Genomic DNA, 14,823 nt, shown 5'->3' with positions numbered 1-14,823 from the left:
TGCCACCTCTAAAGGAAGAGCCAAAGACAAGGTCATTTGGGAGGCAGTGTGTGAAATGGTGCAAAACTGCATGGTAATCACACTGAATGAATCTGAATCACTCAGGCAGAACTAGTTCAGCTTAGAGTGGATAAATATACAGGATGGAGTAGCTGGGTTCAAACTCTGACAATGGGACAGGCTTAACTGGGTGAAAGTTGAGTAAGATATGCATATGTAGCTTGCCATCACCAGTGTGTGAATGTGTGTGTGAATGGGTGGATGACTGGATGTGTAAAGCGCTTTGGAGTCCTTAGGGACTAGTAAAGCGCTGTACAAATACAGGCCATTTACCATATAGGATCAGTCAAGCAGAAGAAGTCAAACAGGACAGGTTAAGGTAACGTCAGGTGCAGTAATGCTGATGTCGGTATTATATTAATCATAACGAAGTGCCATTCTGAGGTGGTTAGCATATGAAAAGGTATTTTACTCTGAGCTATATTTAATATGGATCTTAACTAGTATATGAAGATACTAGCTATACAACAAGCTCCGGAAGCAAATCCTCAGAATTTAGTTGTAAATTTAGCTTATATGTTTTAAAGATGTGCATTGAGTTACATAGCAATACTCAGCTTGATAATCAGTAAATCATTTGTTTAAAAAAAAGGGACACTCGCTAGGATCTACCCTAGAACATAATGTATAGCAGTATGTTGACAACTGATTTCTGCTTTTGTCTCTGATTACATGGTGGTAGAAGTGTTGCATCTCAGTTTTACTGTTGGAATGTCCGTATTGTTTAACAAATTTCTGCTATCAAAACTCCACTGAAGTGGCCCTGGAAGTATTCTTAATAAAAATTTGTCAAAGTGTCAAAACGACATGCTGTCATTTGTCAGAAGAACTGCTGGGGAAAAAATGACAGTTACTTAAAAAAAATTAAAACCAAATTCAAATACAACAATGAGGTAGTACGCTGGTAGAGATCTCAATGGATATTTGGTTGGTTGCAAAGAGGCTGCTACCCCAAATCCTCTTTGTGACTAGTAGACTATCATAGTCACTGCAGTATGCACAGAAGACACAGATCTTTCTGCTAATACTCAATAACTACTCACGGAGTAGCTGAAAAATGGGAAAAAATTGCAGCAGAGAGCCGAAATAGAGGACATCCACCAACACGTTTCAAATGGTGCATCTTTACTTCAATGCAAATCCATTTCTGGTTTTCATCATGCTTTTCACAAGAGTTTCTGAGTTTTTGCAGACAAATCTGCATCTTCCATGCAAACTACAAGCAATCACAGTAATCTGCAGGAAACCAAGAAGGTTTTCAGTGCACAATTCATACCACTTTGCAACCGATTTCACCTAGTGTCAGTCTCCAGGGACCACTGTAGAAGCACAGATTTTTCCTAGTGCCAGTGGGCTACTGACTAGTCTCTTTGTTTGCAACCTCCAGTAACCGCTCACCAACTGGTTGAGATTGCACATTTTCCCCCAGTGACTTAGTAAACTAAGGGTGTTTATTACGGCCTAAACAACAAATGGACTGAGCGATAAGTAGGTAGTTGATACTTACTGGTATAGCTGATATTGAAGCCCTTCCCAGTATTTGAATGATCAGACTGAAATTCCAGTCTCATGATGTGACCGTTTGAGGCGATCTGTGATGGAACATCTTTTCCTGAGAATGTCCCAAATGTTGTTGGCTCAGACAGACCTAAAATCAAGCACAATTTAAACATTATTTTAGAGAGACATTTAATATTGCTTATCTAATTTATCCTGTATAAAATCAGGCCAGACTTGGAAAGAGAAAGGCTCATCCCAAGGCAGCTCAAAGAGGTGAATTAGGTGTAATTAGGGTTAAGAGAAAACAAAACACTGAGATGATTTAGCAGTTCCTGACACACTTGCTAAATGCTTACTAATATGCATGATAAGCACATAATGCTTTATTTAAGCATTAGAAGTAGAAGTGCCAAAGTATGAAATGTATTCATGGAGTAACAAATTATTGACATTCAAATAACTGACAATCTAAATGAATGTAAATGATTAAGCTGGTCCTGGTAAAGCCTAACAACTGTTGTGAGTTTTAATGAGAACAACAAGAAAAGTCTGTTAAAATGTCAATGTTAACTATAGGCTGCTGAAGGATAACTTGCTTCTCTGCATGCTTAGAATTTAAAACAACAACAACAACAACATAAAAAAAAATAGGAAGAAATCTCCAGTAAAAGTAGACAGTCTTCCTTTAACTGAACAAACACACACATCCACACATGTGCAATAACACTAAGTGCAATAATCTTTTCTGGCATCGTTATATTTTTACTCAGTTGTATATAGCATTCGTATTCTATTTTTATCTCATTGTATATTTTTATTCTATTTTATTCTACTGTATATAGTATTTTATTTTATTCTATTCTGTACAGCTGTGTACTGTATTTATTCTTATTGTATTCTAATTTTTGCGTCATAACTTTTGCACTGTCCACTTCCTGCTGTGACAAAACAAATTTCCCACGTGTGGGACTAATAAAGGTTATCTTATCTTATCTTATCTTATCTTATACTGAATGCACTGTATAGTAACAGTTACTACTAAATAGTACTAGATGTAAACATGCCTAGTACAGAGAGACAAGAAAGGCATTCATTCATGACCCTTTAACTTGTTAACTGAACAAAAATGGCATTATCCCGAGGACACCTATCTCGAAGATTATTTCCAATTTCCAATTTTGAACACTCATAGCATGAAAGCAACACCTGTGCACTATCGCATTGGTCCAAATAACAAGCAAGAAACCTGAAGGTCCGAGTATAAAAGGAAACCAGACACACATTAGTGTGTCATGCTTGCCAAAAGATGATACATAGAAGCTCTTTTGTACAGATGCTGCATTTGAGTGAATGCCCAAGAGACTAATATCAGGTGACTGTGGTGTCTGGGTCATTGATGGTATTGTACCTCAATGAGTATTGAACCATGTATTTCCGGACAATTCCATCACCATGGGAAGGAGCATTATCTTGTTCCAAGTACTCATCATCCCCTCAGGGTACATCATTGCAATGAATAGCATAACTTAGCTGGTATGTTTCAGTGTGCTCCAACACTGAGGTATCACTAGACAGTCATAAAAGGATGCACTCTATATGAGTTGAATAGTCTGAAACTTCCACCCCTTCGCCTGTACTGCTGTAATCATACATCACCTCAGGTCTGTCTAAGACATTTGTGTCACAGCATCAGACCATTTACTGCAAAAAGTAGTTATAAACTTTTGTTTGGAAGAAGATATTCTACTCTTCAGTGCGCTCCCCAGTGACCCAAGCAGCAACGACAGAATCAGGGGGGAGTGTCATAAAAACTGGACTACAGCACATAGAAAAGCAACTTTCCAGGTTGAGATCACTGGGATATGTACATATACTCTATAAAAAAGGATCCCAAAATGGTAATGAAAGAATATAACAAGTCACAGGAAACATCTGCAGTCTCTGGTGCATGGGTAAGAGAAATACACAGGTGGTAATTATTGTGGTCATGGACAGCTATAAATTTCCCTTGTTCATGTGGCTCAATGTCTTATGTTTTGAACCAGATATACAACCACAGTGGTACAAACAGGCCTTTAAAGAAAAGTATGGGAATGTATGGATCTACAAAGAAAAAAATAAAGGGGCTTTATACAGAGATGGAAAAAGTAAAGACATTCTGCACTTAATACTTTTTATACAGTATTCGGTACAAACACTACTGTTAAAAATACTCCAGTAAAAGTTGTACTGAGTACAAGTAAGTAAAAGAAAAAAGTACAGGCTCTGAAATGTATTCAAAGTAAGAAAGTAAAAGTAGCTCTTCAGAGGAAACAGGAAAATGTGTATAGTCAATGGTTTAAGTGGGATTCAGCAGCTGCAGATAATGCTCAGTGTGGACAAAAGAATCATAACTCACAATGATTTCTATTAAGAGCTCCAACAGATTTTCTTAGTGTACCGACTGTGGTCAGCTGACCTCCTGCTCTTTGTGGACATACACAACTGAATTCAACTAGATGTCAGCAGATGTTTCATGAGTTGTCTTGGCTGATTTCTATCCTCTACACTGACTGGCTGTCTTTTTTTTTCTAAATGGTATAAAATTGGTATGAAGGTGGATTTCAGTCAATGAATCTAAGCATCATCATCTAAAATCTACTCTGCTACACTTGATGTAACCCAACTCTGAGCATGAAACCACAGATACTGTGCACCAGTCACACACAGTTCTTTACTTTAAATCCACCACAGTACAGCCAACTAACCTGTTTATTCTGCAGTAACCTGTATTTTTTATGCAGCCTTTAAATTACACAGTTAGTCCACTCAGTTTGATTTACAGCATGTTTCACAATATGAAAAAAGCATGATGTCACATATTCAAAGACCACTGAGCAGTCCTTACCTATAAATCTGACCTCTCTTCTTCCTCTCCTCCCCTGTGTTTCTTATCTTTCTCTATCTCTGAGTGACGTTAGCCCTCTATCTTTTCTCTCTCTGGGATATACAGCAGCTGGACCTTTAGCTAGCAACACACTGTACGACAAACCTCTCTGCAATTGACAAATTTCAAATGCAACGGCGACAGCTCAACAAACATCTGCAAACACACTGATCTTTGTTGAACTCACAATAATTTGAAATGACCTGCCCTTTAAAAAAAAGGGCTCCTCTTCAGCAGGGTAGATAGATGCTGAAGCACTGCAACCACAACTTAAGGATACCTGTTTCCGGGTATTGTGGAAAAAAATACACCTCCCCCCCGACTTTTGCACACGTCAAAACTACTTAAGTAAATTACAGATACCTAAAACATTCTGCTTAAGTACCGTAACAAAGTATTTATACTTCCCACCTCTGGCTATATATATATTAGTACAGAACCTCTGAGCCATACATTGGAAACTTTGCTGAGACTGGAGGGATTTAAACACAAATGTTGAAATTTTACAATGATCCCTTATCACGTGGAGAATTTCAATAAATATTAAACAACATATATCGCATAAATCTGCAATGTGACTTATTTTAGGCCAGCAGCGTGATCATGTGCTTTTGCTTGTAGCACAATAATAATTTCATAAGAACATCTCTATAGTGTAATGTACACGTCAACTCCATTTGTAACCATTTAAAACTATGATCCATTTTTTATTATTATTACACAACCGAACACATTGCATTAGCACATCTGCAGAACTCAGATGAAAGAGTCAGATTGCGTGATCCCCACAGTAGTCCTGGTCAGTTGTGGAGCACAAGGTTTGGCTTAAATACTGAGGATGATGCCAGATTGCATCAGGTGGCAGATTCCTGAAAGTCTGGCAGGGCATATCAGAAAATCACCTTGTAATTTATTTCTCAACTGAAAGTGATGAAATGACATATATATATTTTTACAAATATCCAGAATTATTTATTTTATATACGTGGCAAAGAGAGCACTGAAAATGGAAATACTATTTAAATCTCACCAATTATGAATTTCATTTTCTTAGATTATATTAGATTCTGATGATATTATTTGGATATTATTTGCACGATGGCAATACCAGGTTGCCAAACACTCTGCCTTCTCACCGTACATCTTTCCATCAGCTTTCACAATCATCTATGAAAAAACCCCACCCTTGGTGAATTTGTAGAGTTAAACAATGATTTTGCAGATACTGAGGATGTGTTTTGTTTTTTCAGCTATTTCTGTGTCTAGACGCTTACATAATACCAAACAGGAAGCGATGGTCTGCATGCCTCAATCAGGATCTTGACACTCGTATGGTGTAGCACAGCACACCTCCATGTTTCACCACTTCAAATTGCAAGAATTTCCTGTTTAGTGTAACTACAGCATCAGCAGCAGCCAACACTCTCTCAGTGTCACTGTCCTGTATCTGCAGCAGTCTTCATGAGGGATTTTTTATTGATCTGTTGGACAAGCCTGGGTGGAATATAGGAACATTTTTAAGGTGATTTATAAAGGAACACTACATATAGTATATGCACGCTGGTATGGATGCTGAATATCATTATCATTATTTTGACTTTTCTGCAACCTTCTTTTTTTTGCCTTTTGCTTGTACATAAACTTTTAATACATATGTTACTCAATTTTTAACTTCATTTAAATATGGAGGTAATGTTTGTCTAAAGTTGCTGTTTTGGTCACTTTCTTCTTCTGCAGCAATTTCTTCTGCGGAGGTGAGAAGTGCTGCTGTAATTGCTTTTCTGGTCAATAAGTGTATTAATCTTCTGACATTCCAGTGAACCAGCTGATGCTTTGATTACAGGTTTTGAGGTGAAAAAGCTATTACAATGCATATGTGTAGGTTTTTTTTTTTAGTTGGCTATTTTAAAAGTGCAGATATAAACAGATACACTGGAATGAGATGAAATGTATTGACGATCGCTAAAAGCCTGAAAACTGACAGTTTCTTACTATTGACTTTATGAAATTCATATGAATTTTTAAAGGTAACAGAGATGGCAATGGAAATCAATGTAAGCTGACATCACTTCAAGGCACAGAAAGGGAGTTTCAAGACCACTTCACTGATAAAGATGCTGTTCTTCACAACACTCCCATAGAAACTTTTCTTTTTATTTCCTTCTTGACTTGAATTTTAGGATCCAATGCACTTAGACACAATTAAGCTACACAGTAACTGAGTTGTAAAGTGCCAGCCTCGTTAGTCTCTAGCAACTCAAAAGCCCTTTCACTTATTCATTATTACATTGATAGGCAAGAGACCAGGAAGGAAATAGAATCAACGTAACAATAGCTAAAAGAGTGCCAAGATCCTACGTTATCTTATCTAAGTGGAGATTTAGAGAAAAGCCTTTGTAATAGTCTGTCACTATCTTCTCTTATATTAGATGACAATAATGGCTTTCTGATTAAGTTAACCTTTTACATGCCATTCAAAAAGTAGCCCAAAGTGTCATCTTTTTTTTTTGCATGGATTTCATGCTGCTGTTGCCCCACTCAGAGGATTTATGGGTTATTACGGAGGTTCCTTTGTTCACTTTTGTTTGCCATTTGTGATTTCATGTTCTTTTATTCAGAAATACAAAAGAAGGCAAGTTCATAAGTGTCAAGTTGATATAAAACCTTCAGTGAATAGAAATCTGATTTCTTTTCTATAAAGGCATAAAAGCAGAGTTTGAGTGATTGCCTCTGCTGCATAATTCAATGATATTTTAGACATTTGATTATGTGACATGAGGACATATAATTAGACACTGCCAATCAATCATCGGCAATGAATTGGCATCAATAAATCTTTGTAAATATTTGTTTGTGTTCATCAGCCCAAGAACCGATAACCGATTAATAAGCATAATCTGTGAAAAGTGGATGTTCAATTAGTAGCTAACCTTATGAAAAACAATTATTGGGTGCAGTAATGGTGAATACTCCAGGGAGAATCAGGTAGCATGCAAACCACCACGTTTCTCTACCTCAGTTTGTTGGTATGGAAAAACTACAGGCATACAGAATGAGCTTTAAGCCATCCATTTATTTCTCACTTCAGCGCTGAAGTACAGTTAATTTGGAAAATGTGGTTAGTTGGGATATACTATGAGGATTTTTGGATACTCAGCAGAAGTTTTTTTATTGGAAATTTTGGACTTTCAGTAAGTTTTTCGGTGATGTAAGATTTGTGCCTGAAAATAAACGTGCTTGCATTGCACAGCCCTGCATTAGAGCCTGCGCTATAGCTTACGTCAGCAATATTCACTCATGTTATGTCACCCTTGATTTCTGGAATTTTCCTTCAGCTTACTGTCTATATAAAGAAGAAGAATGTAAGGACATATTTTGAAGCCACCGCTGGCATTAAAACTTTTAGTGCTGGAATTGCCCTTTTAAAGCAGAAGGCTGTCACACAAAACACAATAATGACAGTTCTCTGTGTGCCATCCTCAACTTTCACAGGCTGGCAGCAGTAGATAGAAAAAAGGCTCATAAGGAGAGAGCAACAGGCACCACTGCAGAAAACCAGCGCACATGTCCAAAAGATATGTTTTATTCTGCATTACAGGACAGACAACATTGAACTGTGACCTAATTCTGACTTTTGTAAATTGTTATGAAATTTGAATTTAAAGTTCCTAAACCTTGAATAAATATGTCATAATAAATGTTTAGAGATTTACATGGTTGAATTTAGATGAAAGATTACTTTTTAAACAAATTTATGCAAATCCAAAAAAGAAGATGAAAATATATATTTTTTAAGCAATTTCATGAAGGATTCCAAAAAGAGTACAGGAATCGTGCATCAGCATCAGAATAATGCTTTATCTGTATCATTATGGGAATTTATTTAAATGTTTTTTATATATATATATATATTCCACGTTCCTTTTTCTCCCTTTTTTTGAGAACCAATATGAACATTTCTAGCATTTTAATGGCTGATCCATCTTTACAGGCAGTTTACAAACAAACTACATCTTCATAGTAGTTTGTTATAAATTGAAGTATATTAGTAATATTAATTTGATATTTATTGGTACCAAACTGAAGGGAAGTGACTGACTTTAGATGGATTTTCATATAATAAAAACTCAAGTACAGCAGATCATTGAGAGGTTTTTTTTTTTTGCTCTCTGTTCCTGGAGGCACAGATACACTGTGGTTTCCTTGTGACAGAGATTTATCACCAGTCAGAGCAAACTGGAAGACTTCAAAGCAATAACTGAACTGATTTCAGTTAGCCCATTGTAACAGCGATAATTGCCCTGTAATTTAAAAAAGGTTCTACAGAGACAAAAAAAAAAAGAATAGTGCTAGTCAATTATACACAAGTTCATCTTTAATGATCACCCAGTCAAACATGGGCTTGACTTGATTCAGTTTAAATCAATAACCTTTATTACAATGGGGAACAGCAATCTAATTGCTCTGTGTTTTATGTGAAGTGGAAAGCTATGCAAGTGTTGAAATGATAAATATTACATTACAACTACACATCCAGTGTGCCCATCATTCATCAACCCATCAATGAGATCCACTCAGCAATTCTCTTTACCAGCTGATACAGGATTTAATAGCTGCGAATTTCAGAAACACTCCCAACCTCCCCGCTCCACCCCACCACCACATATGTCTTTTTCACCTATTTCAATTGGTCACACAGACCAACATTTATGCCATAAGATAAATACATATGCACAATTATTAACAAATGTATTAGATCACCTGTCATGAAAAAAAAAGATTGTAGAACTGCACTAAAAACATTAAAAATAACTGTTTTTATTTTTTTTACTTCATGGTTAAAAACAATAATTATTTTTAGCATTAAAATGTCATTTCAATTAAAGAGCTTGCACATACTGGTGGATTAACCATTACAGAAACATTAAAAAACAATTTAGGTGATTACAAATACTGTTAATTTAGAGCAGCTGTAGCATAAACTTTACTCTGGGTGGCAGCCTAATAAATTTGTTAAGTACTGTATACTGAGGTTTACCTCTTAAAACCCCACCACAAAAGAACAGAGCAAAATATAAACATGCAGTTACCTTCATCTTTGACCACCAACCAGTCGAACTGTGGCTCCAGGTCAAAGTCAGAGAAGAGGAGATGAATGCGGCTTCCCGGTTCAGAAATGATCAACCACACACAATTCAGGTTGTTTCCATATTCCTCTGGGTAGTTTGGGGACAATACAGTCCCTGATGGGGCCGTGAAGTTGAAAAAACATGAGACTAGAAAGAAAGAAAGAAAGAAAGAAAGAAAGAAAGAAAGAAAGAAAGAAAGAAAGAAAACAGCATGTTACTTTTTCAGGTAGCTGGCTGAGAGTGAAAACAGAAAGGCAGACGCTGACAGACAAAGTACAAAAGCAAGCAAGAAAAAACAACGATAATAAAAAATTTAATATGAAAACAAACAGAAAGAACAACTAGCACAGACACAGAAATGGTAGACTTACAGACACAACTGGGTTTATTGCCAGACCACTGATTATTGTGCTGGCATGTGATGGTTCTTTCTCCCACAAGTTCAAAGGCTGCCTGACAAAAGAAGGTCAACACGTCACCATGTTGAAAGCGGTCACCGCTACGGCGACCGAATGCAGGCACCCCAGGATCGCCGCAGCCCCCTCGTTCGATCTCTGTAATACACAAATGCAGAAAGTCACATTTTATTTCGATAATCAACGTCATGCACATGTTAGTTTTTAGATAAGCCGTTGTTTGGCCTGTATTTGCGAGGACGAGTTAAATGGCAATGGCATGCATACACTGATTTTGAGATAGCATGTGTATTAAATCAATGCAAACTCGGCAACAGATTACAAGATGGCCTTGAAATAATTTAAATAAATGTTCCACGTTACAAGGTTGCTGTAAAAGCTACCTTTTTAGGAAAATTGAGCATGTACAATATTTTCTTTTCACCCCCAGCTGTTCGCAGCATATGGCTGCTCCTCCCTGAGCCTTGTTCTGTTGGAGGCCTACTGTCATCTGATCGTTGAGGATTTCTCTGTATTATTGTAAGGTCTTTAACCTACAACATAAAGTGCCCTGAGGTAACTTGTTGTGATTTGGTACAACGTAAATAAAGTTGAATTAAACTGAATTGCATCCAAAAGTATGGAGAGTGAATCAGCTTAAATCAAATAATCTTAAGGTCCTTCTAGATTGCCAGATATAATTGTAGCAAATGGATCAAATTCTTTGGATAAAAATAATACAGAAACAGAACATTTATTTGCCATTTCACAAGGGCTTATTTAAAGTCAACTTCCTTGAAAAATGGGGGCAAGAAACAGACAAATGCATTTGAACTGATAATGACACATGCAAAAGGGTAAACAACAAAGCTATGCCAAAAATCAGGAAGAAATATGTATACAAAATATACCCCCCAGAAAAACAGACAAAAAGGAGAATTATGATTTGGCTTTAAGAATATCCGGAATGTTTCGTTTATTGTGTTTGTTTTTGAACGAGTCAGGAAAATTCAAATGGGCTCTTTTCAAGCTGTCTGAATGCAAAGGCTTCAGTCAGAAGGGGGTGATGTTATTGCTTTATGGAGCAGAAAGCGAAGCGAACATGTCTAGCATCAGTTATATTACACTGTTGCGTTAAGAAGTGAAATGCAACCTGAAATTCAACGGGCAAAACTTCATTTTGTTTCCTACCTCAAAGCTAATTACCATCAAGGTAATTGTGGTGTAATTCAGCTCTAATTGTGAACAGCCAAACAATAAGTGGAGACGCACAGGTAGATGAAAACACACACACTGATTCATGCACACTCTTGTTAAGTAATCAGCAGGAGGTGGAAATTGAACAGAGCAATGCTAATGTTTGTGACGTGGTATAAAATATGACTTCCCCTACTTCCCTTGTGCACATTTTAAGACACATACAGTATGTTGTGCCTGCCCTGTGTTCTCTTATTTACACCCTTTCTTCTGTCTCTGGCAGTACTCCTTTTAAATAGTTCCTGTTCTTCTCTTCCATTATGCATCTTCTTATTGCTCCAGGTCTCTAAGTCTGATACACTGTGTTTTATTGGCATTGGTGTCACATTAGCAGTACTGTCGACCTGGCCTGCAATCCTGTTCTATTCATTTGTGACTCATTTTTATCCCTTCTTCTCTTAATGGGAGTGTGTTTTTTATCCATCCCATTCCCCTCGCTCCCCTACTTTAAAATTTGACATTCTACCAGACGTCTGTCATCTTGTAACACATGCTCCACCATGCTGCTGGATTCGCTTTGGGCAAACACATCTCAAGGTGAGATGTGTGTATGTGTTCAACACTTTTGCTATCTTCTGGGATGTAACTGCACCCACAAGAACAGAATACTCAAAGAAGCAGGAGGCATGTTGGTGGCCCATAGCTAGCTGTCACGCAGTTGATGAGTGTCAGGATGGATATCAGCAATCTTGAGCCCCCGGTAAGTCTGCCATTATCATTGTAAATGCTTCTCTCTTCTGAGCTGTTTCTTTCTAATGTTACTTTTTAGACTTTTACTGAAGTGAAGATTATATATTTACATCTGAACAAAAATATTTTACGCTTCTTTTTTCCTATGCTCAGAGCCACACACTGCACACAGTGCCTCTTACAAGCAATCTAAGTACATAATTAAAAAGCAAATAAAAAATCTGAATGAATAAAATAAAGATCAGAATCGTGTTTACTGTATTTTAATGCCAACAATTTGTTTCAAATAAACTTGCTTGATGTATTATTTGTTGTATCATTAACAGTCAAATATCAAAAAGTGAAGTATAAAAGTTTTTTTTGTTTTATTTCAGTACTTCAAATTGAAATGCAGATCTACTACCTAAAAAATAAAAAATTATATGCTGATACTTCTTACATTGTTCAATCTTAAAGGCATTCAGTCCAGATTTTTCATTCATTACATTCATTCAAGATTGCACAATTTATATTGTTGCACTTCTGATGACAGTTACATTTGTCTGAAAGCCTCAATTATCATAATGTGCTGCGTGTTTATGACACTAACTCTGTCTTTCTTTAGTAATCGCGAACACACACGCACACACAGCAGGCAAGATTTCACAAGTGCAACGTGATGCCAAAAACAAGACACACATTGAGTTTTCCTTCAGGGTTGAAAATGTAAGCATGCTCAAGGGGTAACACTGATCAAAGGTTGTTACGTGGTGACATTATCCTTTTTGACAGTATCACAGTATTAAAGCAAGGACACACTCACAACATACACCACAGGCACTTGTTCGGCTGGCCAGAGGGGGGAAAAAGCAGAAACTACTGCATCAAGTCTGCAAAGTTTTTTTTTTTTTTAGTTTTGGGGGTTTTTTTTCTTTCCTTTCAGTTTTGTCATATGTCATAGCCTTGTAATTTATATAAAGTGGATCAAATAGGAGTTTTGAGTCATGAGCCCCGGCATTAGGACAAATACAAAACATATAAAATCAGTGGTCAGTGGTAGGCCAGTCTCATATTAAGCCAAAGAGTAACATAATGCTCAGTGTCTCTCATCACAGTTACACATGCACACACGCACAGATTTTCTATAGTTCAGTAGACCGTTCGTATTCCTTTGAAAAGTAATTGACCCTGGAAAACTTCACTGAATCAAACACAGCAAAGCAAAACAAGAGCATAACCTTTGTCCCTGTTTCTCTTTCTGGCTCTCACAAACTCCTCTGGTCTGTCCGGGACTTGATTTTGTCTCAGATGATTTGTCATTTTTAGTCTTTTTATCCGGCCCTGACAAGCATTTTTTTGGGGGGGCGGGGGTGCCATTAGACATCTATCCCTATATTTATGAAATTACTTTTCTATTTGCCTGTTTTATTCTCTGGCTTAATTTAATTTTGCTCAAGTTAATTTAGTACAGTTTAATTCATGAGTGTCACTAACATGGTAGGATGCAGTATTTAATCAATTATATCAATATAATAAAAGATGCGTCATGACTATTTGTTCAAAAATAACAATGAATATGTGCTGTTGACAAACAAAATAATTTACAGGACCTGAAGACTTGACATCTACACTGAGAGGATCTAGGATTGATATATTATGAGAGGCAATTTGTTGATGCTGTTTGAGACCACTGCTTGCCTCAAAGTGAACAGTCATTGCAAATCAATACAAAGTTATTCTGACTAATCACCTTTATTTTATGATGCAGGATATACATACCTGTCCTAAATCTTATGACTGTGGGATTTTGTTCTGCCAAGATGGGTCATTGAAGTCTAAGTGCCAAATACATTAATTTCTCTTTCTCAGTAAATCATGTTCATATTCTTCCAAATGATCTCTCCTTATTGAAAGAATGAAATATCATTTGAAGGAATGATGTTCCCTTCCTTCAACAGAAGGATGCTAACGTATAGTGAAGCTGTTTTAGTCGCACATACTGGTCCAACACCTTGCTAAGACATTTTATGTTGTTTTTGGTTTTTACTGTTGCATCATTATCTCCATAATTACCAGCTTATAGTAAATATGAAAAATACAAACGCAAAATGAAGTAATTAACTCACATTACTCATTTCTTACATTCTACATGCACGTGTGTGTGTGTGTGCGTGTGTGTGCGTGTGTGTGCGAGTGTGTGCGTATTTCAGTGAGGCATACCTTCATATACTGCCTTGAAGCCTGCTGAGCCGATTGTATCGTCTGACTGCAGGTGTAGCCACATCTGATTGGACAAGCTGACAATGAGGTCAGGGACGCTGGAGCCAGTGAGTCTACGTTTACATACACAAAAATAAAGTATTGAATAATCAGTATTAGTCATTGCTTGTATTTCATGAATCTAATGTCATACTTAAAATAATACTTTATTAATACGTTCGTTCTTTTATACCCAGGTAAAGTGGTTCTTACACATAAAGCACTCTCCGAGTATCTCCTATCTTCCCCCCATCTCCCACAGTCAGTGTGTCATATCCTCTCTCGAGATCAAACTCTTCAAATGACAGCTTTATTACCTGGAAAAATAAAACAAGACAAGAAAACAAATTTAAAAACTGTTACAAACTCCACCACATAGAAACAGAAAGACAGAGAGTCGCTGAGGGATTTATTTGATCTCTTGGTTTTTCGCCCTTACAGTTTCAGCCAATAGAAACTTATATTACATGTATCACTGTGGGAATCTGAAAGTCATGTAGAGAAATGTGAATTCCACAAACAACTTTCCCTGAACATATTCATATGCATATTCAGTAATGTGCATACATTCTTATATTTGTAAATATATTTATTCTTATAATTGTCCCATTCCTATTCTTATACTTTG

At 36.7% G+C, this 14,823-nt stretch overlaps 1 protein-coding gene across 1 annotated transcript in view; it reads right to left on the bottom strand.

Annotated features, from left to right (window-relative positions):
- The window catches only part of LOC102194574 (CUB and sushi domain-containing protein 1), a 157,282-nt gene that overhangs the window by 135,353 nt on the left and 7,106 nt on the right, over positions 1-14,823 (bottom strand). Inside the window, exons 2-6 of the mRNA XM_005745789.1 lie at positions 14,409-14,512; positions 14,157-14,269; positions 9,987-10,169; positions 9,577-9,762; positions 1,568-1,708 (exon numbers count right to left, since the gene is read on the bottom strand). Coding sequence (XP_005745846.1) covers positions 1,568-1,708; positions 9,577-9,762; positions 9,987-10,169; positions 14,157-14,269; positions 14,409-14,512 — 727 coding nt within the window. The remainder of the gene's footprint in view (positions 1-1,567; positions 1,709-9,576; positions 9,763-9,986; positions 10,170-14,156; positions 14,270-14,408; positions 14,513-14,823) is intronic.

The sequence above is a fragment of the Pundamilia nyererei genome, unplaced genomic scaffold (assembly GCF_000239375.1).
Source record: "Pundamilia nyererei isolate P.nyererei 1_Seehausen unplaced genomic scaffold, PunNye1.0 scaffold00166, whole genome shotgun sequence".
NCBI lineage: Eukaryota > Metazoa > Chordata > Actinopteri > Cichliformes > Cichlidae > Pundamilia > Pundamilia nyererei.
Note: the sequence above shows the minus strand (reverse complement) of the source record. Positions and strands in the feature narration are given on the sequence as shown.